The sequence below is a fragment of the Cervus canadensis genome, chromosome 3 (genome assembly GCF_019320065.1).
Source record: "Cervus canadensis isolate Bull #8, Minnesota chromosome 3, ASM1932006v1, whole genome shotgun sequence".
Lineage (NCBI taxonomy): Eukaryota > Metazoa > Chordata > Mammalia > Artiodactyla > Cervidae > Cervus > Cervus canadensis.
Window position 1 is genome coordinate 97148896 of NC_057388.1, and position 26779 is coordinate 97175674.

At 42.4% G+C, this 26779-nt stretch overlaps 1 protein-coding gene across 1 annotated transcript in view; it reads right to left on the reverse strand.

Annotated features, from left to right (window-relative positions):
* Positions 1 to 26: 26 nt before the first annotated feature.
* The window catches only part of ZC3HAV1 (zinc finger CCCH-type containing, antiviral 1), a 57052-nt gene continuing 30299 nt past the window's right edge, over positions 27 to 26779 (reverse strand). Inside the window, exons 3-13 of the mRNA XM_043463836.1 lie at positions 23460 to 23712; positions 20551 to 21309; positions 19398 to 19496; positions 16302 to 16425; positions 14252 to 14426; positions 12312 to 12432; positions 9211 to 9313; positions 7264 to 7354; positions 5573 to 5703; positions 5067 to 5197; positions 27 to 3070 (exon numbers count right to left, since the gene is read on the reverse strand). Of these exons, the coding sequence (XP_043319771.1) occupies positions 2808 to 3070; positions 5067 to 5197; positions 5573 to 5703; positions 7264 to 7354; positions 9211 to 9313; positions 12312 to 12432; positions 14252 to 14426; positions 16302 to 16425; positions 19398 to 19496; positions 20551 to 21309; positions 23460 to 23712 (2250 nt within the window). The 3' untranslated portion in view covers positions 27 to 2807. The remainder of the gene's footprint in view (positions 3071 to 5066; positions 5198 to 5572; positions 5704 to 7263; positions 7355 to 9210; positions 9314 to 12311; positions 12433 to 14251; positions 14427 to 16301; positions 16426 to 19397; positions 19497 to 20550; positions 21310 to 23459; positions 23713 to 26779) is intronic.

Genomic DNA, 26779 nt, shown 5'->3' on the forward strand with positions numbered 1-26779 from the left:
AGAAGAAATACAACTCAGCTGCTGAATTATAAGAAGCTGAACTTTATTCAACAAAATTTATCCAGTGTATCAAGCACTCAGCTGGGTATGCAGTGTGGCACAGTGAACAGGACAGGGTGACTTGGCTCTCATGGAGCTTACACTCTAATGCGAAAAGCGGACAACTATAAATCAGACAGGTGCTAAAAATAATCAAAGCAACATGCAAACTGTTTTTAAAACCAGGGATTTAGGAGGCAAGCATCCAATTTAATCTATAGGAGGACTCCTTATGAAGGCTAGTAAGCTAATCTAAAGATGCTAGATATTAACTGAGTGAGTCTCATTGTGGTCTTTTGGAAATTGATGGGTTGTTGGTTTTGTAATAATTTCGGACTTTTACTGGCATTGGGTGGATCCGGCTAGGGATAAGAAATGTCCCTATGGTGTATGGGTTAGTCCCATACAAAGAAGACTTATTCGGTACTCTATACGACTTTCTAAGGTCCTACTAGACACTTATGTAGGACCTACAGCTCGCCTGAAAGGATATAATTCTTTTTTTCCTCTTAGACAATCTGTCATTTGTCTTGTCCTGCTAAACTTATTTCAATTAAGATAATTTCGTTCTTCCCCTAACTACATGCAGAAAAGGTATATGGTCTGTTATGACTTACCCTAATACTGGTTTTCATTCTGGTGTCACCTATACTTCTAATCTTTCCAGTACTTCTTTATAGGAAGTAGCCTCCGATCGACTCTTAAATCCAAACCTATTCATTATTAGTAGAAGTAAATATCTATTTCATGATGTCGTATAGCGTGGTCATGCTGGAGCATTTACATATTGATATTCATTTTATCATTATTACAAACTTCTTGCCTTCTGTTTCTCCATTATAATAGTGAGGGCAATAAATTGATTTCTTAAGAAAAAAATTTATGTAGATTGTAGTATTTGAATCATCTCAGGACAGCAAAGGGGATGTTATCATACAAATCATTTGCTCTGAAGATGGTGACTAGATCTGATAAGGTTTGTGGCTGCCATCATAATGGGGGAGGGCGCTACAGGCATGTAGTATGTGAGAGCCAAGTATGCTGACTATCTGGCAGGACCCTGGGCAGCTGCTCACAATAAGGAATTACTCTGCACCCTGTACGAATGTAGAATGTCTCACTAGACATTCGTGTATGACCTACAGCTCGCCTGCAAGAATATAGTACTTCCTCATTTTCTCCATTTCGACAATCTGTAGATTTCTTTTTTTTTTTTTAGGTTTTTTAACTTTTTTTGGCCAGGCCACGTGGCATATGGGATCTTGGTTTCCTGACCAGGGTTTGAACCCGTGCCCCATGCAGTGGAAGCTTGAAGCCTTAACCTTTGCACTGCCAGGGAAGTAAGTCCCTGTTGGAGCCCTTTCAAGTCAGAGAGTTGTAGAGATCTTTGCACCGATCCAAAACCTAATATAAAATCAACTCTAATGCTAATTAATTTTTATAACATATCTGCTGGAAGTAATTATAACATGAAATGTTGGCGACTGGTATGGAATGTTGAAAATTGGAAGGAAAACCCTCATTCATAATAAGAAAGGAACTCTTGGTCCAGGCACCTCAGCTGCTCTAAAAACTGATTGTGCTACAATTCCACACAATCTGTTATATTTAGAAAAAGAAGCCCCTCGCAGGCGCGAGGCTTGTTTGCAGCACTGTTCCCTTCGTTTTGATTCTGTCTCACTAGGAAACTAACCTCACCTCCTTAGGGGGCCCATCCTTTAGTAGAATGGCCCTAATTGCTTGGTGAGCCTCAACTAACATAGCGAACGACTACAACAGCACTCGGATTTATCAGTCGTGATTGTGTGAATCTGGTTACTGCAACTCGGTCCACCCAAAATACCAGCACTTCATGTATGTCTGACCTGAAAAAAGCCTTCTCTGTTAGTTAGAATATAAATGTCTACTTTGCCCAAATGGGCAGTTAATTACAGTTGGTTGCTGCGCTCTGAGCCATACTTAGCAGCTCTTTTTATTGCATTTCATAAAGCGTCAACTTGGATGGAGTACCCTAAATAAACGTAGAGATAAAGAAATGCATGCCCTCAAATCAGTTTCACCACAGAGATAAGGTACAGTACTGCAGTTATGTCTTGCTAGCATTTAAATTGCCCTTACATTTCCACCCCCTGCAACTATATTCCTATGTATTTTCCCCCAGCTTTCCACAATTTTCCAAGGCTGTACTGTCTTATGTCCTTATTTCAATAGGAATTTTTAGATTTCACTTATTTTTATTTCCCAAATAAATTTTCTTTCAATTTAACCAAAACAAAACCAAATCACGCAATCAACTAAGAGTAGTTGGGGGAGAAAGGTTGCTGCATTAACAGAAGCTGTAGAAGTGAGTCTTTACTAGTTACATCTAAGGTAATGAGTGATTCCCAAACTTATGACACATTTCAATCATCTTCTTGGCTGTCAACCCCAAAAAAGTGATCTAGTTGGAGTGGGGTGTAATCTGGACAGCGGAATTTTTTTTTAAGGCTGCATGCACTGTGCAGCATGCCAGATCTTAGTTCAGGGATTGAACCTGTGCCCCCTACATTGGGAGTGCGGAGTCTTAACCACTGGATCACCAGGGAAGTCCCCTGGAGTTGTTTAACGCTTCCCAGATGATTCAAATGAGCAGCAAAGTTTGGGAACCACTAATCCAAGGCATTTATAGGAGAGAAGACGTAAGTTTAACTATCATCCTTCTGGGAGATTGGGTTCAGTAAGTGAACAGAGTGGTTATGGCATCCTTTATGACGCTGTAGCCATCATTTCTAACTAATCACACAGGGTTTCTCTGTTTCGGTATATTCAATCACATATTCTGGGTAAATCTGATCTTTCTGAAAGATGACAAAAACAGAAGGATTCAACCTTGTATCCACAAGGCTGTCATACCGCGGAGGGGGTCTCTGGTAACTCATATGGCCTTCAATGAAATTTCCAACCAGGACTCGGGCTACAAACATAACGATGTTTTTGGAATCAAACAGGCAATTTTTATGGGAACTAATGGCATCTTTTGTGAAGTAGATTCCTAGAAATAATCAGAAGAAAAAGGTTAAGAACTATTATAAAAGAAGGTATGTCATTTATAAGATTATTTACACATAATCAGGTGACAGGCATTGACCAGGTATATGTCAGCAATACCTTACTGATACTAATAACTTTTCTTTGTACTTAGGAAAATGTTTATTATGCAAGTACACTTGAATACAGTGTATAACCTGAATTAACTAACCTGAATTAATTCTGTTACTGAATTAATAGAAACATTTGCAACTCTGCAGAATTCACAGATACAATGTTGAGCCACTGGGTAGAATGACCAACTGTTGACATCACAGTGGTCCAGTTCATGCAAGCAAGTTGAGTTGTAACTAATAAACCAAAGATACTCCAACAGAGGCCATTTTATATTGTGTACATTTTAAGGAAGAAACATCATTTACTACTGTGGGAAGGTCCTGGGCAAAGGAAAAGGGAGAGATGAGAGATGTGACGTGAGCCAACAGTTGATCCTGGCAGAACTGGTCAGACACTCAATCTATCGTCCTCAACTATAAGACAACCCCCGATAATCACTGATATCACCCCACTCACCAGAGCAACAACCATTTCCTGAAAAATTTAAATTTCCTATTTTTATTTTTATTATTGCCAAGGGAACAAAATAACCTCTTGACAAGGGTGAAAGAGGAGAGTGGAAAAGCTGCCTTAAAACTCAACATTCAAAAAACTAAGATCATGGCATCTGGTCCCATCACTTCATGGCAAATAGATGGGGAAAAAGAAACAGTAACAGATTTTATTTCCTTGGGCTCCAAAATCACTGTAGATGGTGACTACAGCCATTAAATTAAAAGACGCTTGCGCCTTGGAAGAAAAACTATAACAAACCTAGAGAGCACACTAAAAAGCAAAGATAGCACTTGGCTGACAAAGGTCCATATAATCGAAACTATGGTTTTTCCAGTAGTCATGTATAGATGTGACAGTTGGACCACAAAAAAGCCTGAGCACTGAAGAATTGATGCTTTCCAATTGTGGTGCTGTAGAAAACTCTTGAGAGTCCGTCCCTTGGACTGCAAGGAGAGCAAGCCAATCAATTCTAAAGGAAATTAACCCTGAATATTCATTGAAAGGACTGATGCTGAAGCTGAAGCTCTACTACTTTGGCCACCTGATGCAAAGCTCCGACTCATTGGAAAAGGCCCTGATGCTGGGAAAGACTGAGGGCAGAAGAATGGGGCGACAGAGGATGAGATGATTAGATGACATCACCGACTCAATAGACGTGAGTGTGAGCAGATTTCAAGAGATAGTGAGGACAGAGGAGCCAGACATGCTTTGGTCCATGCAAAGAATTGGACATGACTTAGCAACTGAACAACAGCAAGTGTCTTTCTGCTCTTTGAAGGAAAGGAGTCTATATTGCAAAATCTGATATTCTGCGCAAAAAGTAATTGAAATTGATAAACTATTATTTGTTGCCTTAAGGTGAGTGATTCTTTGGTTTTTGTTTGGTTGGGTTTCTGGATTTTGAGTTGCATGAAGAAATTTAGGAACAAAAAGAAAGAGCTGAAAAGATTTGGTGTGACCAGCATGGCCTGTGATGGGAAAAGACCTCATCTCCATCTTTGATTAGAACCCATCAGAGTCAAGAGAAGGGATGGACACAGGTCAGGAAGAGCCATGGCCAGAACTGAGGAGCAATGGTAGACAAAGTCATCAACAAGAGGGAAGACTCTGCAAGATATATGAGGTGCTCTGGTCTCTGCACCCCACCCTTCCCATAAAACACAGAAGACAGGAAGGAAGCAGGGCTAAAGTGCAGGAATCAAGTCCCACAGTGATTTCCCACTCTAATGTGGAAATTTCAGATTAACATGAGCTTATTTTTCTCCAGGAATGCAAAAGCCTGGAGGTGCTGGTTAATACAAAATCATTACATATATCTCATAATAGGAGCGTGTGTAGTAAAGCTGAGTGTTGGCTCTACTAGTTCAGTTTCTCTATTCCATACAAACCTTTTCCATATTTGGCATCATGACTTCCATGTGAGAGACAGTCAAAATTATTCTTACAGATAGACGTCACGTTGCTGCGTCTTGCTGCACAAAATAGGATTTGCTCATCTTTCTTCATCTCCTTTTTCTTGCTAATATGGAAAACGTGAGACTTAACACGGAGAACATTCCTCACCCACTCCAGTTAATAACGTAAATCCCAACTAAAGTCTAATTATCTTAAAACTGTATTCCACCAGCTTTCAGAATGGAGCTACTAACATTAAGGCAATAGCTATAAAAAAATAAATACATATAAACTTTTAAATGACAGACACATGAAAGCACTAATTGTAAAGCTAAAACTGAAAGAGAGACATTTGAGCTTACACTATGAAAACACAACTACAGACTGAAGAAACTGTTGACCGCTACAACGAAAAAGTGAATATAAATCTTCAAAGACAGGTCTTCACTAATCCTTTCAAACTTTATGTCAAGGGAAGCCCGATAAGGTGGCCACTCACCTTTCAAAAGCCTTCAAGAGCTGTAGGTTCTGGACCTTCTTTATCTTTTCAATCTTGAAATTTCTCATGGAAGCTTTAAAAAGATCACTTACTTCAACATATTCTGGAGTATTGTTATGGATTTCAAGCAACTGAAAGAAATTTAAAAATATGTAAATGTGAAGCAGGAAATATTTAAGGCATGATGGGGCTTCCCTTGTGGCTCAACTGGTAAAGACTCTGCCTGCAATGTGGGAGACCTGGGTTTGATCCCTGGGTTGGGAAGATCCCCTAGGGAAGGGAATGGCTCCCTACTCCAGTCTTCTGGCCTGGAGAATTCCATGGACTGTATAGTCCATGGGGTCACAAAGAGTCAAACACGACTGAGCGACTTTCACTTTCACATCATGTCCCTCTGTGGGCTTCCCAGGTGGTGCTAGTGGTAAAGAACCTGCCTGCCAATGCAGGAGATCCAAGAGACTGGGAGTTCGATCCCTGGGTCAGAAAGATCCCCTGGTGGAGGGCCTGGCAACCCACTCCAGTATTCTTGCCCGGAGAATCGCATGGACAGAGGAGACTGGAGGGCTATAGTCCATAGGGTCGCAGAGTCGGACACAACTGAAGCACATGTCCATGTGTGTGGCCATCTATGCCATGGAGTATCCTTGCCAGGCCTCTGACAGCAGGTAGGATAAGCTGGCTTAGGGTTTCCACATCTGATAGTTCATTCCAGTGATGAACTAGATGGCCCGGAGCCCATCTGCCCAAGGCTAACAGAGCATTAGCCTGAAGGCAAACGGAGCACACACTCCTCCCCTCCCCAACCCCCAGGTGTGTGATTCAGTCCAGTGACCTGGTGAGTTCTTTGTTTAAAGCCAGTGCAGGGGCAGAGGCAATGCAGGTACCCAAGGAACCCAAGCAGAGTTGCCTGCACCCAAAGCTAGCCTCTGATGTGCCGAAATGATCCAGGAAGAATCTTGCCCCAGGACTTCCCTGGTGATCCTGTGGTTAACAGTCCACCTGCCAATGCAGGGGACATGGGTTCAATCCCTGGTCCAGGAAGATTCCACATGCTGCAGGGCAACTAAGTCCGGGCACCACAACTACTGAACTCGTGTGCTGCAACTACTGAAGCCTGCATGCCCTAGAGCCCATGTTCTGCAACAAGAGAAGGCCACTGCAATGAGAAGCTTGTGTACCGCAACTAGAGATTAGCCCCTGCTTGCCACAACTAGAGAAAACTAACAACAAAGACCCAGTACAGCCAAAAATAAATAACTAAATAAAATGTTTTAAAAAAGAGTTGCCCCAACCAGGTAAGGTGATGAGCTGAGGCCCACTTTGAGTCCCATAGAAACCTGTTTTTTTAACTCCAATTAATGGACAAGTTGCTCTTACTGTGAGTTACAGTTTGCTCGTCTGTAAGGTAGAGAAGCAAATATCTATTTTACAAGTTTGTCATGAGCATCTGTCCCAAGGCGATCGTGTGTGCCAGAACTCTGGAAACAATGAGGTGCCCTTCTCCTTTGGGAAAGTGGTACATGACACAGCCACCATTTGGATGTTAGCCTTTGAATCTTGTTTCAAGAGTTTTGCAGAAGTGATTCATTCACTTCTTTCACTCATTCATTCATTCAACTACACACATTTGTAGCAAAGTACTTTGTTCCATCTTTAAACAATTCACCCACTACAAAGTAAAAAGCCAGTACCTCAAAGTCATTTGAGAATGAGACGCTTGTGTCCGGTTGGGGAAGATATATCTTGACGTAAGGTTCTGACGAGGTCTGCCCCTGCTGATGTCTAGAAACGAGAGAGAAAGAAATTCATCTGGCTCCCTGCTTGATACACCCAAGTGATTTTCTGTGCTTCGATTAAGCTGAGGTTCCTCTGGAAATTTTCTAAGTCCTAATGTGTTAGCGTTAAGTAAGGCTAGGGGACTTCCCTGGTGATCCAATGGTTAGGAATCCATGCTTCCAATACAAGGGGGACATGGGTTTGATCCCTGGTGGGAGAACTAAGATCCCATATGCCTTGAGGCATAGCCAAAAAATAATATTTTAAAAAAAGTAAAGTTTGTCTTACAGCTTCTTTGCCAAATGATAAATATTTAAATACTTTAGTGGTATAGGGAAAAGAATCCTGTCTTTCCTGTATGAACTGTATTCAGAGTAACCATACATTTGAGGGTTCTCCACCCTGAAATAGAGAACCCCTAACATGTACATAGGGGTTTATCACATAATTTTCTTTAAGTTTGATATTTTCCATTATGAGAAAATTACATTTTAAAAAACGCTTTAAGGAAAAAACTCTTTAAAAACCTCCTTTCATAAAATGAAAATTCTTTTGGAATGAAAGAAGCTGGTCCCAATTTATATGTTAAGCTCTGATTTTCATACTGTACTGCTGCTGCTGTTGCTAAGTCGGTCAGTCGTGTCCAACTCTGTGTGACTACATAGACGGCAGCCCACCAGGCTCCTCCGTCCCTGGGATTCTCCAGGCAAGAACACTGGAGTGGGTTGCCATTGCCTTCTCCGTCATACTGTACTGGTATAGTGCAAAACAGATTCAAGTAATCTGTTGTAAGGTGCTCATCAAAAATGCTATCATTCACTTCTCTTCAGATTGTTCAGAGTAGCACTCACAGCCTTTATTCTATCCTAAAGCCGTGTGTCTCCTCTGGGTATGTGATCGTGGGATTTAAGCTCAGTTCAGTTCAGTCAATTAGTCATGTCTGACTCTTTGTGACCCATGGACTGCAGCATGCCAGGCTGCCCTGTCCATCACCAACTCCTAAAGCTTGCTCAAACTCACATCCGTGGAGTCGGTGATGCCATCAACCATCTCATCCTCTGTTGTCCCCTTCTCCTCCTGCCTTCAATCTTTCCTAGAATCTCGGTCTTTTCCAGTGAGTCAGTTCTTCGCATCAGGTGGCCAAAGTATTGTATTCAAGCTACTTCTTTCCACAACCACCCACAAACAGTTTTCTCAGTTCATTTTACTTTACATTTATTTGGCTGCACCAAATAGTCACGGCATGCAGGATTTTTAGCTGTGGCATGTGGGATCTAGTCCCCAGACCAGGGATCAAACCGAGGTCCCCGCGGTGGGAGCATCAAGTCTTAACCATTGGACCACCAGAGAAGTCCCAGCAATGTAGTTTTTGACTGGATTTCATGAGCAGACAGAGCTGTCACACTGAATCCCTTACAACAAAATTTCCTTCAAAAAATCCATTTTCATCAACTTTATCTTTCCTCAAAGGCTTTACTAGACAGCTGCTATATCCCTTTTCTCTCTCCATTTCTCCCTCAACCTCCCACCCCCTATAAATCCATTCCACAAAACTAAAGATACTCAGAAGAACCCAGAGCAGAACAAAAACCCAGTAATGGTGCATCTGATTCTTTCCTAGGCACAGCCAGCCATTCTCAGCTGAGGAAACAGCCCAGAGTAAGAGGTCTGCTCAAAGTCCCCCGTGAACCTAAGGAAAAGACAAACTTCCTACTCTAGAATGCTTTTAGTCACACTGTACTACTTAGCCAGTACCTTACTCATAGTCAAAGCAAAAGGGAATTGCAGTGTATGTGAGCATGAACATTTCAAAACCAGGGTCCCAGATTCATGAGTGACTTGAACATCGAAAAGACACTCACTCTTGTCTGCGTTTCACCTGCTCCACATCCCAGTAAGACACAAACGTTGGCCTTCTTATGACATCCTTTTGGGTCTTGGAAACTATGTTTGTCTGAATCATCCCTTTAGAAAGAAAAACAAGGAGAAAACACAAATCATGAATTGGTCCTAGGAAATGATTTATCTTTATTTTTCAGAGACTACTAACATAGCTAATATTCATGACTCAACTATACATGCATGAATCGAGAAAATCCTTTTAGATGGAAACTGCTCATGATAAAAATGAATATCCTTCACTGGCCTTAGTATAAGACCCAGAAAACAAAGAGGTAAATGGGCAAATTGCAATTAATCAAATCTTTCAATCAAAGTCAGGTGGGAAAGAGAACTAGGGCAGCCAGATTACCTCACCCATGACCACTGTCCTCAATCAGGCATCAGTGATTATGGGTTGGAACATGGTAGCTATATTTTCAAAGTATTTTCCTACCTCAAATGTGAAATGTTGTTTTTAACTCATGCAGGTTGTACACCTGGGTCTACGCTGCAGCATGAGTTCTTTAAAAAGTAAATCATCATACATTGCTAGTAAAAGTATATAATGGCACAACCACTTTGGAAAAGAATTTGGAAGCTTCTTACCAAGCTAAACATACACTACCTATACAATCCAGCAAATCCACTCCTTAGTATTTATCCAAGAGAAATCTACATCCACACAAAGATTTGCATTTCGGTGTACCTAGTAGCATTATTATAACAAGCAAAATGTGAAAACAATCCAAATATCCATCAACAGGCGAGTGGTTAAACAAACTATGGTATATCCATGCAATGGAAGATTATCAGCAATGAAAAAGGACCACTTTACATGCAATAATATAGATGAGTGAAAAACAGTATTCTGAGAGGAGTCAACCATATGAAGAGCACACACCACCAAGTTCTATTATATGAAGTTCTAGAATAGATTAAATTAAATTATAATGACAGAAAGTAAATTGGCTGCAGAGGGGAGACTGACTACAAAGGAGCATGAGAAAACTTTCTGGATTGATGGGAATGTTCTAGGTCTTGATTAGGATAGCAGCTGCATGCATTTGTCAGTACTCATCCAACTAGACACTTTAAATGGATATACCTGATTGTACCAATTATGCCTCACCATAGGTTTACATGCACATCAACAAAACAAACAACAAGGAAAAGAGATCCTGCCTCAACTCTGCTCAAAACCTTCTGGACGTTTCCAGCTTGTAAAATATTTAAGTTTCAATGTCTACTCTCAGTTCTTACACACCTCCTTCACATGCATGGGCTGCCCACTCCCTTCCAAAGTGTCCTCCTGAGATAAAAGCAGGCACCCTCCCACAAGCCCTCCATTCTCTTGGGGATTCATCACATTGCTTCATCTTGCCTGAAGCTGTCATTATTTTCAGAAGGTGCCTGGTTTGCCAGCATTCAGATTAGTGCCTGGCAACACAGCTCAAATACTAGTTTAATGAACAAACAGCATATTAGAAATAGAAAGGAAATAGTCTGGAACACTGAAAACTTCTCTGGACTGGCTTCTATGAACCAAGGGAACAAATATATGGAATTAAAATTTCTCCAGATTCAGGAACAAGATATATTGGTTTTCATCTCTCCACCACCTTTTTAAACAGTCAGAACAATAGAATACCACTGCAAAAAAATTTAAGTCCATTTTTAATTTGACCACCCAACAGAAGAAATTTTTATTTTCGTCTATTGCTTTCCAGTCTTGGTCCATATGCACACATTGTTGCACGTACCACACACATTAAATTTTTAAAAATTCATTCCTGAAAAAATATTCATTTCTGTTTTAATTACAGAAACATAAACTTGGGGTTTGGCCTTCTTCATTTAACAGTATCAAATTTTGCTTTTAAGGCACAGTTTTCACATCATAATTTTTAACAACTACCTAATACTCCACTCCACTGAAATGTAATACTTTAATGTGTTCAGTCACAATCCTACTGGTACACAGGCTATTCCTATTTAGTACTATAAGGAAGCTTTAATAAAGACCTTTATGTCTATAGCTTATTTTTTTTCTTGTTGTGAATTATTTCCTTAGAAGGATTCCTGAGAAAAAAAAGTAAGCATATTTTAATATCTCTTGATATGTACTGCCAGGATGCTTTCCACTGTAGTTAGTATAATGCTCCCTCAAAGCTATGTGACTTGGGGTCTTCCCTGATGGTCCAGTGGTTAAGACTCTGCACTTCCAATGCGTGGGGCACAAGTTCAATCCCTAACTAGGGAGCTAAGCTCCCACATCCCACATGTTACAGCCAAAAAAAAAGAAAAGGCGTGAAAAGTTACGTGAATTAACACAGTAATTGGTACAGGGCCCAAATCGCGTGTACCACCTGGGAATGTCAAGGAGCTGAAAAAGTCTCCTTCATCTCTTTCAAAGCATCTATAACGATAGTCCTGAAAGGGCACGTATCTGACCATATACGGGGCAGGCGGGGGTGTGGGGGTGGGGGTGGGATTTGGGGGCGGGGGGCACAGAGGCAGCCGATGGGACAGTACATTCAGAGGGAGAGCAGTTTCTGCCCTGGTTTCTTACTAAACACAACAGGCAGATGGGCAGAAGGTAACCACATCTTTTTATGGGGGCTCCAATAAACATGGCAGAACTCAAAGTCTTTAGAAAAGGCGACGGATAAAAGCATTGACCTAGATGACGAAGCCTAAAAACAGCATGGCTCTAAAATTCTGAAGGACCCACAGTCCCAAGGTCTCTCCTGCAGTCGTTAACACCTGAAATCTGTCTCAGGGAAGCAGCCCACCTAGAATAAGGAATTTGGAATGGCAGAACCGGAAGTGCCCACAGAGGCTATGTAATCCAATCCCCCCATTTCACAGGGTGCCAGGTGCTGTTCCCAGCTACTGTGAGTCACAGTCAGGGCTTAGAGCGCAGCCCTTCTGACTGCCATCGGCTCCCACCCGCCGGTCCTGCCGTGCTAGAAAGAACCCGGTCCTGGGTGCAGCATGCCCGCGGCTCTATTCCCACTCCTGTGTGGATGCCACAGGCCAGATTCAAAGGACAGGCACCACACTGCCAAATGCAGACACTTACCTTGGAAACTCAGCTCGTAGTTTTGTGAACCCGCCTGAAACGGCACAACTCCCCTCGGACAGGATAGAAAAAGAGACTCCAGGTATGAAGAGTCAATGTTTGAAATCTGCTCATTGTCTTTCTATTTAAAAAAATGAAATAAAGAGGTAAAGACTTCAGGGTAGGGTTTTAAGAGATTCCTATCATGATATCTTATTTCTTAACTTTATTTCAGCCATGGGATCTGGACAGGAATGCATCCTGCCACCCAAACCAGATTGTAAAGGCTTCTTGGGTGGAGTCAAGTCACACCCTTCTTTAGTCTCCACTGTATGGAGTCTATGTTACTGAAACTGATGATACACTAGGTGGAGGCCTGAAAAATAGAGCTGTTTTGCAATAGTCCATTTACATATTCCATAAAATATGACCCAGGTGTACAGAGCAACTTGTATCCGATACAAGATGTCTAACCACATCCAAAACGTTGTCATGAAGTAGACCATCACAGCTATCGTCTCATCACACAATGAGAAAGAACAGTTAAAAGCTGGAGTGAAGGCACATAAAACTCCAACAGATGCATTGTTATTTAGTTGCTAAGTCATGACTCTTGGCCACCCCATGGACTGTAGCCCACCACTCTCCTCTGTCCATGGATTTCCCAGGCAAGAATACTGGAGTGGCTTCCCATTTCCTTCTCCATCCAATAGGTATATCGCTGTCCAAATGAGAGTGATGGGTCAAGGAACACCCCCAAAATGTAAAGATATAATCTCCAGCCATCTCCAGGACCTTCCTCTAGCCCATTCAGAACTCCAGTTCTGAATGAGTGAGTGAGTGAATGAATGAACACTAGAGCCTTCAATTACACATTCTCCAAGACTTGAATTTATACCTCAGTCTCAGTAACCAGGTCTTGTTACCTTTGCCTTGTGCCTACATGACAGCCTTGATTTTGGCTTTCTAGCGCTACGGCTTGCCCTCACCTTGGGCAATTCCTTCAGGTCATATACTCCTGCCCCTCAAGGCGTGCTACTAAGCTTGACTGTGTGCTGCGTGCTAAGTCGCTTCAGTTGTATCTGACTCTGTGACCCTATGGACTGTGGCCCGCCAAGCTCCTACTGGAGCAGATTGCCATTTCCTTCTCCAGGGGATCTTCCCAACCCAGGGGTCGAACCTGCAGCTCTGGCATCTCCGGCATCTCCTGCATTGGCAGACAGGTTCTCTAGCACTGAACTACCTGGGAAGCCCCAGGTATCTTGTAATAGATTGTATTTCTTTGATTGCTTTGGCAGCTTGGGATCTAAGAACCAAATGTATGGCCCAGCAACTTATGCTGGGATATCCTCATCCCTTTTCTGCCTTTGGCTTCATTTCCATCTCTTGCTTTTCTTTTCCTTTCTCTTTCTCATCACTCTAATTTCATTGCCTACGTTAGCTGCCTCCCTCTCTGCTTAATCATCTGAATCAAAAGGAAGAAGGGACACTAGACGGAACCTCTGCCTGTCTAAATTTCTCTCCCCTATTACTATGTCCCTGTGGGGGTTAGTCTAAACCTTCTAGTTCATCTGAATACAGACTCTGACTAAATCCTAGCAACCATATGTATCAATTTTCTGATTTCTCACTCTTGCCTACTTTTCTGGCTGAAACGGGTAGTCTCTGCCCATTTATGGGCTAGTGAATAAAAAGCTCTCTCAAGGTTCTGCCACAGTCCCTGATAATGAAGAAAGAGGGATATTTGGCTGGCTCATATATCAAGTAGTTTCTTAAAAATAGTTATTTTTTATAATGTAGTCGGAATACATGCTTGCTGAGTATAATATTAAAAAACACCACTTTCTCTACCGCATCCATGCTCCATGGGTAATCACATAGGTGTCAGACACTGTACTACTAGATTCTTCTGAAGTTGTCAAGTTTATACAAGAGTAGGCACAAGAAGGAATGGTACTCACCTTCTCCCCATATGGAACCCATTTGTCAGTTCTATCCCTCCAGTACCAAATCCATTTTGTGGTAAAGAGAGAACTGGCCGGCTTTGTGACGGATGAAGGTGTGGAGATACGTCGGACAGGATTAAAATCACAAATCATCTTCTGGAAATTGATGTTATAATTGCCAACAGAAACGCTGAGAGGGGAAAGTTTAGCATTAATAAAATGCTTCTCTGAAGCAAAATGGTTCTGTTTTCTCTACTCTGGTCTTCTTAATAAGAGGGAAGAATTAAAAACAGAGTTGAAAGGGGTCTCTGAATTCCATTTATACAGCTTACGGTCTTACACACAAAAGAAAAACTGAAATACAGAGAGGTAACGTAACCTGCCTTATATTTAATGGAATCACAAAATGTGTTCTTCCCTCAAAAAATATCCCCAAAAGAAAACAATTGATTGGCTCAATGTCAGAAACTCTGAAACTCACAGTAGGTCAGTTTTTTCAATTATTATACATTATTTAAATAGTTGGGCTTCCCTGGTGGCAAAGATGGCAAAGAATTGCTTTCAGTGCAGGAGACTGGGATTCAATCCCTGGGTCAGGAAGATCCCCTGGCGAAAGGAATGGCTACCCACTCCAGTATCCTTGCCCGGAGAATTCCATTATCAAAGCGTAGTTCGAGCCCTTTTCAGAGTCTCCTTTGCAGGGTCTCCTGCAAGGTCAAAGTTACTTTCAAAATAATATTAGGACATTACCCACCTTTTTCACTTTCATACCCTCACAGGTACACAGTGGAGTTTTTCAAGGCTACACAATGTTTGATTTTACAATAAAGAGATTTGCAAAAATATAAAACAATGTCATTCTTCTCAGTGAATTTGGTTTGGTTTGGTTTTGGAAAAGTTATTTTTATAGTTATACTTACATACATTCATGTATGCATGTAACTATATATAATTATCTTTAAACGTTATGTTAACACAAATGAGTTTATTATCATTATTTTTAATGAATCAGTAAATAATTTTTCTCAGTTGTGACTTTTAACATGGTAAATATCAATAGCTATAAATCCACATAAACTGAAATCTCTGGGATCCTCAGTACATTTTAAGAGTATCGAGGGCTCCAGAAACCAAAAAGTTTGAGTTACTGCTCTACAAAATACCTCCTAGATCAGCAATGTTCAATCAGGAGTGATATTAGACCCAGGAAACATTGATAATGTCAAAAGACATTTTCGTTTCTCACAACTGGCGTGTAGTGGGTAGACACCAGGCATGATGCTAAAATACTCCAGCAAACCAAATAATTATTTGGGCCCCAAAGCCAACAGCGCTAAGGTTGAAAAACCCTGCTTCAGATTTACCTGGTGCGAGAAACACACCTAGAAACAAAATGGCTGACACCACCCTCTAGTGGCAAAATGCAGCAACACACTCTCCACCAGACATTCACTAAATTTGAAGACGGTGACAAGTCTGTATTTTCCCTCCTAAAGTATTTCCTGATAAAGTAGGATGCAGCTTATAAATATGGTCATGGGTAGCATCACCCATATCAGCCCTAACAGAAACAGAAATATAAAGAAGCCTTTTAGAAACCTCCAGGATAGAGAAAATAGCAAATATAGAGGCAAGTATAAAATGCTAAAGTATATAACAAAATTCTGCCTTAGAACTATATGAAATGACTCAAATCATTTCCTCAAACAATGAGATTAATTAAGCCAAAGGCTCTTCTGAGCTCACAGGTTTGCAAACCAACCTATGAATTTGGTTGTTCAGACAAATATTAACTGAACAAATATTTGTGTCCCTGTTTATTTCACCTGAGTTAGCAAATATTCCCAGAGTCTCTTGTATTAGCCAGGCTCTGGGTGACTTCAAATCTGCCCCACTTATTCCTTCATCTTTATTAACTCAGCAGTCATTTGCCATTTTAATCTCAAGAGTTAACCTGAATGGGATTCTGAAGGAAAACTGCTTTTTCTTCTTCCCATAAGCACAGCACTAGGGTCTCCTTTGATGATGTTGTAGATTTCACAAGCCAGACCCACCACCAACTTACCTGCAGTTTTTGGGGTCACAAAAGGCCTTCTCAATATCCTCCATGAATGGAAGGTCCACCCAGCTGTTGGCAAGAAACATCTGCCACTGGTAGGGCAGGTGGAAATGAACTTTGTTGCAGCTTTCTACAAAGATAGAAAAGAGGTCTGAGCAATTTGACCAAGTTCACTGCTGACTCTCCCCATCAAGGCCCGCGTTTCTCACCCTGCCAGCCCTGTAGGCACATTTTCCAGCTACACCTGTGCTCACGCCGGCCCCTACCTGCATTGTCTCCAGCTCCTATCTCCAGATTCATTTACTACCCATGGAGACTCGTCAGAAACAAAATTCCCCACTCCCCCGAAAGCCATGTTCAGCTCAGTTCAGTCGCTCAGTCATGTTTGAGTCTTTGTGACCCCATGGACTGCAGCACACCAGGCTTCCCTGTCCATCATCAACTCCCGGAGCTTGCTCAAACTCAAGTCCATTGAGTTGGTGATGCCACCCAACCATCTCATCCTCTGTTGTCCCCTTCTCCTCTCACCTTCAAAAAAAGAGCCATATTACTCACATGGAAATCTGAGGTCATTAGAAATTTACAATGATCCTTTCCGCACCTCCCTCTTCATGCATGTATTGAGACAAACTGCTCTCTATTGGAGGCAACTGCCTGTGTATTTCCTAGGAAGCCCTGGCCTAGAATTCATCTCTTCCAGAATTCTCTCACTGATCTCGTACTCTTCTGACCTGACCTGTGTTTTATGTTCCCTCAACCAGTGCTCTGGACACAGTTTGTGCTTTATTAGTTATGTATTTACTTATTTTATGCAGTTCTCTAATTTGTGGATGTTCTATTAGTTTTGGGCCACACTGCACAGCTTGTGGGATCTTAGTTCTTTGACCAGGGATTGAACCCAAGCCCTTGGCAGTGAGAGTGCACAGACTGGGCTAACCACTGGACTGCCAGGGAATTTCCGAATTTGTGGATGTTTTGATACCTGGCTTTAATGACAAACTTGGGCTTCCCTTGTGGCTCCGCTGGGAAAGAATCCGCCCGCAACGCGGGAGACCTGGGTTCAATCCCTCCGTTGGGAAGATCCCCTGGAGAAGGGAAAGGCTACCCACTCCAGTATTCTGGCCTGGAGAATTCCATGGATTATACAGTCCATGGTTGCAAGAGTCAGACACAACTGAGCTACTTTCACTTAATGACAAACTTACTGAAGAAAGGCCTGCATCATTGTTTAGCTTATGTCTCCTCGCTTCACTGGCAGAGGAGTAGGCATGCAGAGGATGCCCTTTCAATGAATGCTTGCTGAATAATGAATTAATGTTAGAAGCTCATAATACAGGAGGACAGAAAACAGTTCTATTTTTCACAATTTGCATTGTTTAAATCATTTTGAAATGTCACTGCCAGGAATTTAACTGATTTAAAAATATAACCTTCCTCACACCCATGAGAATGCTGCTATAAATAAACAAACAAAAACAAATTTACAAGTGTTGGCAAGGATATGGAGAAATTGGAACCCTTGTGCATTGCTGATAAAAATGTAAAGTGATACGGCTGCTATAGAAAACTGTGTGACAGTTTCTTAAAAACTTAAACACAGATTTACCACATAATCCAGCAATTCCACTTCTGGGTATATACCCAAAAGAACTGAAAGCAAGAACTGATATTTGTACACCTGTGTTCCTAGCAGCATTATACACAATAGCTAAGAGGTAGAAGCAACTCAAGTGCCAATCAGTGGATGAGTGGATAAACAAAATGGGATAGAATACAATCTAACAGTGTTCAACCTTCATGAGGGAGGAAATTCTCACAAAGCTTATAATATGGCTGAACCTTGAGGATACTGTACTAAGTAAAATAAGCCAGTGTCAGAAAAAGACAAATATTGTGTGAGATCACTCATATGAGGGACATAGAAGAGTCATATTCGTAGACTGAAAGCAAAATGGCAGTCGTCAGGGGCTTCCCTGCCAGAAGGCGGAAATGAGGAGTTGTTGTTTAATAGGTACAGAGTTGTTTTCAAGGAAATCAGTACTGAATATCCACCGGAAGGACTGATGTTGAAGCTGAAACTCCAATACTTTGGCCACCTAATGCGAAGAAGTGACTCACTTGAAAAGACCCTGATGCTGGGAAAGATTAAAGGCAGGAGGAGAAAGGGACGTCAGAGGATGAGATGGTTGGATGGCATCACCGACTCAATGGACATGAATTTGAGCAAGCTCTGGGAGTTGGTGATGGGCAGGGAAGCCTGGCGTGCTACAGTCCATGGGGTCGCAGAGAGTCAGACACGACTGAGGGACTGAACTGAGGTACAGAGTTTCAGTTTCAAAACGCGAAAAGAGTTCTGGAGATTAGTTGCACAACAATATGAATGATGTAATCAACAGTACAGAGCAGTATACTTAAAATGGTTAAGATGGTAAAATCTATGTTATGTGTTTTACCTTAGTTAAAAATAAATTTTGCTGAAGTTAAAGATTTCTTATTTAGACAACACAGGGCAGAATCCGCTCCTCAGACACAAGGCGAATGACTCTAAGACCACTAAGTGATCAAATAAATGAATCAGACATAATGCGTAGGCCTGGGGCAGAGACATGAAAGGAACAGGGTGGTGCAAGAGTGACAGGGAAGTGCTGTGACCCAAGCAGTCCCATGGGAAACAGTTCTACAGGAAGCTTGGTGAGAGGGAACAGTAAACAGATGCCGGGGAAGCCTGGCTGCTGCAGCCCCTGGGGTAGAAGAGTTGGACACATCTTAGTGACTAAACAACAACTGCTACTGCTGTTTGGTTTTAGTATGTAAAAAGAGGGGTCCCTGATTAAGTGTAAGAGTTCACCTAAAACTCAACTGTAAAAGGAGAAAGTATAATATCATGCAGTGGTCAAGTGGTTTGGGGTGAAAACCCAATTTCTACTTGTGCATCTGTAAAATGAATTAACAAAAGAACCTAAAGTTGACTTGAAGGTCAAAGAAGATGCATGTAAGATTCTCAGCACTGCACTCAACACATAGTAAACATTCAATAAATGCTAGCCATACTACTATTAATAATGTTTCTGCTTCTAGAAAGTCCTTAAGGTAGTTACTCACTAAGCTGACAACCCTTATACAGATGGTCAAGACAAATTTCGTTTGAGCTGTGTTCATTCATCGTGGAAGATGTGGGACTCGCAACGTCAGGTACAGAATCTACAAAACAGAAGAGGATGCATGTAAGCGAATTGTAACATTTAAACCAAAAAAACAAGATACCTGGTCTAACAGTGGGAAAGAATATCTGAAATGGGGGCCAGGTTCAAGAAAATTCTTACGATTCATGTATTGCTCATGAGAGCCCAGACATGAAAACAAACATGAAGTCAGGGTTCCTTAGTGTCACGCTGCTTTCTTAAACCATGGCTGAACTATTTCTGTTCTCAACAAATGGAGCAACTTACTCTATACAGTTCTAGGGTTGGTCCCTCTGTCTTCGTATGTCCTCATCAGTACCACTCCTTAACCAAAACCCTTTAGTACTGTTAAGGAACACCCAAAGAGAAACCACGAGCCACGGCCACTCTATGCAGACCTTCTTTGTCCTTCAGTGATCACACAGAACCCAGCCTGGAGCCCCCCTTGTCATCTCACTGGAGGGGGTAACAAGGATTTGAGCAGAGTTCTGACCATGGGTCCCCTAGGCTGCAGCTCTGTTGCTTAAGGAAGGTGTAAAAGAAGGGACCTTGGTAAAAATGATGTTTTTGAATCCTTGTACCAAGGTGAGAAATGTTAAATTATAAATTAGTAAAAACTTTTTGTAACATAAAAAATTGCTTGTGCAATATCATCTTAGCTATGAACAAACTAGATATAGAAAAATGTTAAAGACTATAAATGAAATGTTCATTGTACATTTCTTTGTGTTAACTGCAGTGTCTTTACGTACGTTAATATCAATTAATAATAACATTCTAACATCCTTGTATAAAATATTTTGTTTATAGAAAAGAAGAAGAAGGGACCTTGGGGAGAGCAAGTGCTGCCTTGTGCGGGGGCAGAGGGCTCCCCACGTGTGGGCAGGACCTGCTTGTTAACCCCCGAATTCCAGAGTGTAACACATCTTTCTTCCCTTTGACTGCCGCCATGAAGCCAAACCCAGCGGCACCAGTTTTACCTACAACAGTAGTTTTATCCATCACTTAATCCATCCTTCTAGAGGCACTGTGGACAGACTGACTAGCCCAGAAGGGCTCTTCTGTGTGTTTACCATTAACAAAGGCTGCGGCTGCATCCCCAGTCATCTTGCCAGCGGTGGGCAGATGACTCCGAGGTGTTCCAGTGTCCGGATTCCCAGGTAACGATTTTTCTCTCTGCCTACTGCTTGGGGTTTGGTAATTCGCCAGTCTCGTGGAAGTGGTATCTACGGCCATGCCATCAGCGTTATTATCAAAAAGGGGGAAACGCTGGCCATCTTGACTCCCACTCCTGCGCTCCGCGTTCACATGGTCCGAGGAAATGACAGCGGTGCTCTTTCTGGTGGTGATGGTTTCAGGTGTTTGCAGAGAACCAGGAGAGAAGGAGAAGGCTGGACTGGAGGAAATCCAACTCTTTTTACCGGTGTCCTGGTCATTCTGCCAGGATGCAGGGAGCCCCCATTTGAAGGCTGGTTTCACATCAAAATGGAAGAAACCATGGCTATCATTCCCATAGAGAAGATCCTTTGCACTGCCATTCTCTGCAAGACTCTGGCTTCCTCCTCCTTGACTGGTTCCTCCAAGACTGGCAGCTGCAGATGGGACAGAGGCAGGTGCGGGGCACTCCTGACTTCCCAGATGCGAGAATTTGTGGGCAAGATCCTCGACAGGCTCATCACTCGGGACAGAGCCGCGGTGGCCGGCAGGCTTTGGGCTGGATGGGCAGGACCTCTGGGCAGGAGCTGAAGCTGCTGGATGAAATTCCTCGCTGCCCCGGTCTCTGCTCCTACTCCTCCCTCTGTAGGCCGGGTCTCTACGATGGGGAGGAGGAGCTGGGCAAGAAAAACCAAACAACAAAAGTTAGCTTTAACGTCACTAACTTTGTACCCACCTCCCATTCGGACCCAGAGGGGCTGGGTGAAATGTGAGTGGGGTAAAGCAGAAACAGTATCAGCAGGAGAGAAGAAAAGGAGGGACTTCATCAGTGGGCAAAAGAGGTTCAGACGTTTTCGTGGGTAAGTATATTTGGAGGTCTAAAACTCTTTTCAGGAATTCCCCATGACCACTCTTAGGGATCTCACTCTTTCCACCTCAGAGCCCTACACTTTCATGCTGGAGAAGCGGTGAATTAACCTGGCACTATCATTCAGCAATCCTGCAGAGTCAAACGCCGCCACTGCTTGCAACAGCCAAGACACGTGCTGTGCTGTGCTCAGTCACTTAGCCATGTCCGACTCTTTGCAACCCCATGGACTGTAGCCCACCAGGCTGCTCTCCATGGGGATTCTCCAGGCAAGGATACTGGAGTGGGTTGCCATTTCCTCCTCCAGGGGATCCTCCCGACCCAGAAATCGGACCAGTGTCTCCTGCATTGCAGGCAGATTCTTTACCCGCTGAGCTACCAGGGAAGCCCAGCCAAGACATGGAGGCAACCTAAATGTCCACTGACAGAGGAATGAATAAAGAAGATGTGGTACATATATACAATGGAATGCTACTCAGCCATTAGAAAAGAACGAAAAAAAAAAAAAAGAAAAGAACGAAATAATGCCATTTGCAGCAACACAGATGGACCTAGAGTGTCATACTACTTCATACTAGAGTAAAATAAGTCAAATAGATGAGAAATATCCTATGACATGCCTTCTATGGGTAATCTTAAAAGAAATGATACAAAATGAACTTATTCACAAAACAAAAAAGGCTCATAGACTTAGAGAAGGAACTTAATGACTACCAGCGGGGGAAGGATGGAAGGAAGGGATGGTTAGGGAATTTGGGATCAACATACACACACTGCTGTATTTAAAGTGGATAACCAACAAGGAACAAGTATAGCACAGGGAACTGTGCTCAATGTTACACGGCAGCCTGGATGGGAGGGGAGTCTGGGGGAGGATGGATACATGTATATATAAGGCTGAGTCCCTCTGCTGTGCACCTAAAACTATCACAACATTGTTAACTGACTATTCTCCAAAATCAAATAAAAAGCTAAAAAAAATTAATTTGTGTGAAAATCTTGACAAGGTGGTTATGACAATGGAAGAATCCCCCCTTCCTGCCAGCCCAGCAGAAAACACCACCTTTGGCCTAGGATAAAGGTTGAGCCAACTCTGGCTCTTCTCGGCTTCCCTCATGGGACTTAGATGCAGCTCCTAAATGCCCGCTGTCTTAGGTGGGGCTGTCCACAGTCCTCAAGTTCAAGTCCCAGAGAGACAGACTTCAAGTTCAAATCTGGAGAGACAGACTAGTGCTCATCAGAGATGAGTGCCCCAAATCACTTAGAGTTCACCCATATTGTGACATAGGTGTACCTAAGCTAAGAAGTCACAATACTTAAAACAACAACAAAAAAAGAAATTAAGGAAAGGTCTGATTTCACTGAAGCTTGGAATTATCCAGAGTTGTTCATCTGGCCCCCAAATGCCCAAGCTTAAGTCAGCGATATCCAAAATTAAAAAAAAAAATTGACCTCTTTCTAGAAACATGTTAAGTCACAGCCCCAGGAAGCAGAGAGAAGGGATGGAGTGAGCATGTGTGTTCGTGTGTGCAAAAAGTGTGGTGTGCTTGTATGTGATGTTTATATGTGGGGTTCATATATGTTTATATGAAGTGTGTGCATGTGTGTGTGTGATATGCATACATAGTGGATATGTGAGGGGTGTATGTGTGTGTACATGAGGTTTGCACATATAGTGTGTGACACATGTTTCTTAGTGAGAGGTGCATATGTTGGCAACATGCCCGAGTGTGAAGTGTGTCTGTGTGGTGTGGATGCACGGAATAGCATGAAATCAAATTGCAAAATCACACACATACTATGATCATAATTATGTAAAAATTGTGTATGCGTATCGACGAAGTCTGAAAGGGAAAGTAGTTTTACATGATGAGGTAGAGTGAGTATAAGTAGCAATTCCCTCTCCTTGTGATTTCTGTTTATTTCCGTTTATCCTGTTAAGAAGGCCCCCAAGCTTACCTCTCCACGCTGAGGGCTTCTTCCGGTGGTGCCTGCTATTACAGATGTCCTGGATGTTCTGTACCACACTTGAACTCAGCCCGTGCTCCCTCATGACGGCCAGCACCTTTCTGTCCATCAGGTTATGGGACCGGAAGCAGTTGGCATAACCACAGTTCCCTCGGGTAAAGTGTTCACAGACGTGGAGTCTTTCACAAGGGGGCTGCTGGTTACAAACCTGTCTTCCACCCTCACCCTTATAATTCTTGCATATCTACAGAAGAAAGAAACAAGATCCAGAAAGAAAACATGTTTCTCTATATGCCACACGTTAAGGAAAGTTCATGTAAATATAATGATCTATATGGGAATAGAATCTAAAAAAGAATGGATCTATGTATCAGTTCAGTTCAGTTCAGTTGCTCAGTTATGTCCGACTCTGCAACCCTATGGACTACAGCACGCCAGGCCTCCCTGTCCATCACCAACTCCCAGAGTTTATTCAAACTCATGTCCATTGAATCAGTGATGCCATCCAACCATCTCATCCTCTGTAGTCCCCTTCTCCTCCTGCCTTCAATCTTTCCCAGCATCAGGATCTTTTCAAATGAGTCAGTTCTTCGCATCAGGTGGCCAAAATATTGCAGTTTCAGCTTCAACATCAGTCCTTCCAATGAACATTCAGGACTGATCTCCTTTAGGATGGACGGGTTGGATCTACGTATAGGTATAACTGATTCACTCTGCAGTACACCTGAAACTAACACAACGTTGTACATCAACTGTACTCCAATAAATATTGATTAAATAAATAAAAATGCATTTTTTTTAACTTCCTGGTAAGAAAAAAATGCATGTTTTCTTATTTCCTGAAAGAAAAAGAAAAAACAGAAGCAAAGATATAAACTTCCCTGATGACTCAGCAGGTAAAGAATCTGCCTGTAATGCAGGAGCTGCAGGAGATGCAGGTTCAATCCCTGTGTCAGGAAGAGCCCTTGGAGAAGGAAATGGCAACCCGCTGCAGTATTCCTGCCTGACTCTATAATCTTTGTTGAGTTATATTCAATCAGTGACTTATTTGGGGTAGAAGAGCCCTACAAACTAACTAAAAGAAACTTGGCTTTTATTAACTTCTTTGGGAAGAATCAATATAAGACGGCCAGCTACAGATAGAACAAAACAGGACCCAAAGGGACCCCTACACATAAAGGAATCCCAAAGAGGAAGGCCCACCTTTGGATATCAACACATCTTCAATTAAAAGACCATCTTCAATTAGAAGAACACTGCAGGGGGCACGGGTTATCCTGCGTGCCACGTGGTGCAGTCAAAAAGAAAAAAAAAAAAAAAAAGGATGTGAGGTCTTACCTTCGGCTGCTGGGAGCTAGGCAGAATGTGGCAGTTTCTCAAAAGACCAACTGATAGCTGATCATTTTTTATGTAAATAGGTGTATCTACATATCTAGCTCTACAGAGATATAATTCTTACTGAAAGGAGAGCAGGAGAAGCATCGTCAGGAAGGCCAGACCCTGTGATACAAGACTAGGGGATGTTGGTTGAAGTCTGCAGCTAGAAGGAGCTATACGTGACTTCACATCTGAGTTACTTACTTACTCCCAGCCTCTTGCCCTTGCTGTAAAAGACAAAAATATTTGCTCCCCTCACCTAACCATGTTGTGGAGCAGGTTAAATAATAAAATACATAATGTGCACAATACAAAATGTGATGCAAATGTTTGAATCATTACACAAAGAGGCTTAAATACGAAAGCGTTTGTAAGTTGTTTCAACAGACTCTGAGCAAACCAGATCAACATGGGCCTCTGTGATGTACTGAGGTGGAAAAAACAAGGATTAAACCATGATTGAGCCATACAAACAACTTCTAAACCTGACGCAAATACATATCATTGTGATAGAGTCTATGAGCCAGAATCAAGACTCCTGGCCATCAGTTCTCAAAGTGTGGTCCCTGGACCAACAGCATCTGCTCCAACCGAAAACTAACTAGAAATACAAATCCTTGGGCCCTTCCTTGTATCTACAGTCAGAATGACCAGAGGAGGAGCCCAGCAATCCGGGTTTGACAAACACTCCTGGTGATTCTGACCCACGCTAAAGCTTGAGACCCAGAATTCTCGAGGGTCAAGTGAAACAAGGATTATTAGCAACTTCACAGATGATACTTCGGTTAACATTCCTAATACTATTCTGATGTTTAAGAAAGACTGCTCCTGCCAGAACAAATGAGACCCATTTCTCCCTTTTAATAAATGCACGTCAATTATCCATGTTTATATACCAGGAAGTTCATGCTTTTATGGTCTCACAGGTTAAGGCAAAGTGGAAAAGTGTGAACGTGTTCGGTATTTGAGGGCAGGTGTGTGCCATGTCCACCATTGGCTTCAGGATTTAACTCAGTGCTACCCTTGCAGGCACTCCTGAGTGTTAGCTGAATGACTGCAAAGCAAACAGTAAGTAAAGTGAGACCCTGAAAGATGAAATGCCTTGTCCAAGATCACATAGGTAGTTGGTGGCAAAGACAGAACTTAGAGACACGGAGGGACCATCCTTGATCAACTATCCTTGGAACTAGCTGAACTCTGGCTGACCACTCCCCTCCCCTGCTAAAACCTTGAAAATACTCCACCCTCCTCCCCCAAGTTAAGACACTCCTTTAGAGACAACTCTTGCCCAGAATGGTCAAACACAGACTTATGTCATCAATGCTCTAGTTAATTTCCCATCACAGGAAACAGCTTCTCAGACCTCTGGTCCCAGGAAGCAGTGCAGTCTGCTAGTCTGTGATCCTACCCCTACATGTGGTAAAAGGCAATTAAGTTATTGGCTAAAAATAAACTTCAAGCACAAACCGTTCCACCCTACCCTCTAATCACGGGTACCAAATTCTTAAAATCCATGGGTACTGTAAGGGAGCCTCAGTGACACTTCAGACTCTCTGTGTGATTAAGGTCAGCATCCTCCTACGAGAAGCCTCCCAGCGCTTTTGTCAACGGGCTTTTACTGGGCTAAGTCAGCAACAGCACCGTCCAGTAGGTTCTTTCCTAGAGAAAGGAAGAGCCGCCACTCCTCTTATTCTCCAGGGACGAAATATAGCAAGTCCTTGGTGATTTGGAGAACAGCAGCAGAGAGCTGACCTGGTGAGTGACGTTTCCAACCCTGCAAGTTTAACACTAGGTTGGACCCCTGGCAACACTCTCTCAAGAGTCATGACAAGCTGTCCTCATTCTTTCACATGAGAGGGAAAGGAGAGGGTGCCTCTGTTAGTCAATGGGACCTTTAACGAGTTAGGGTGTAAGGCATTTTCCCCATACTGGTA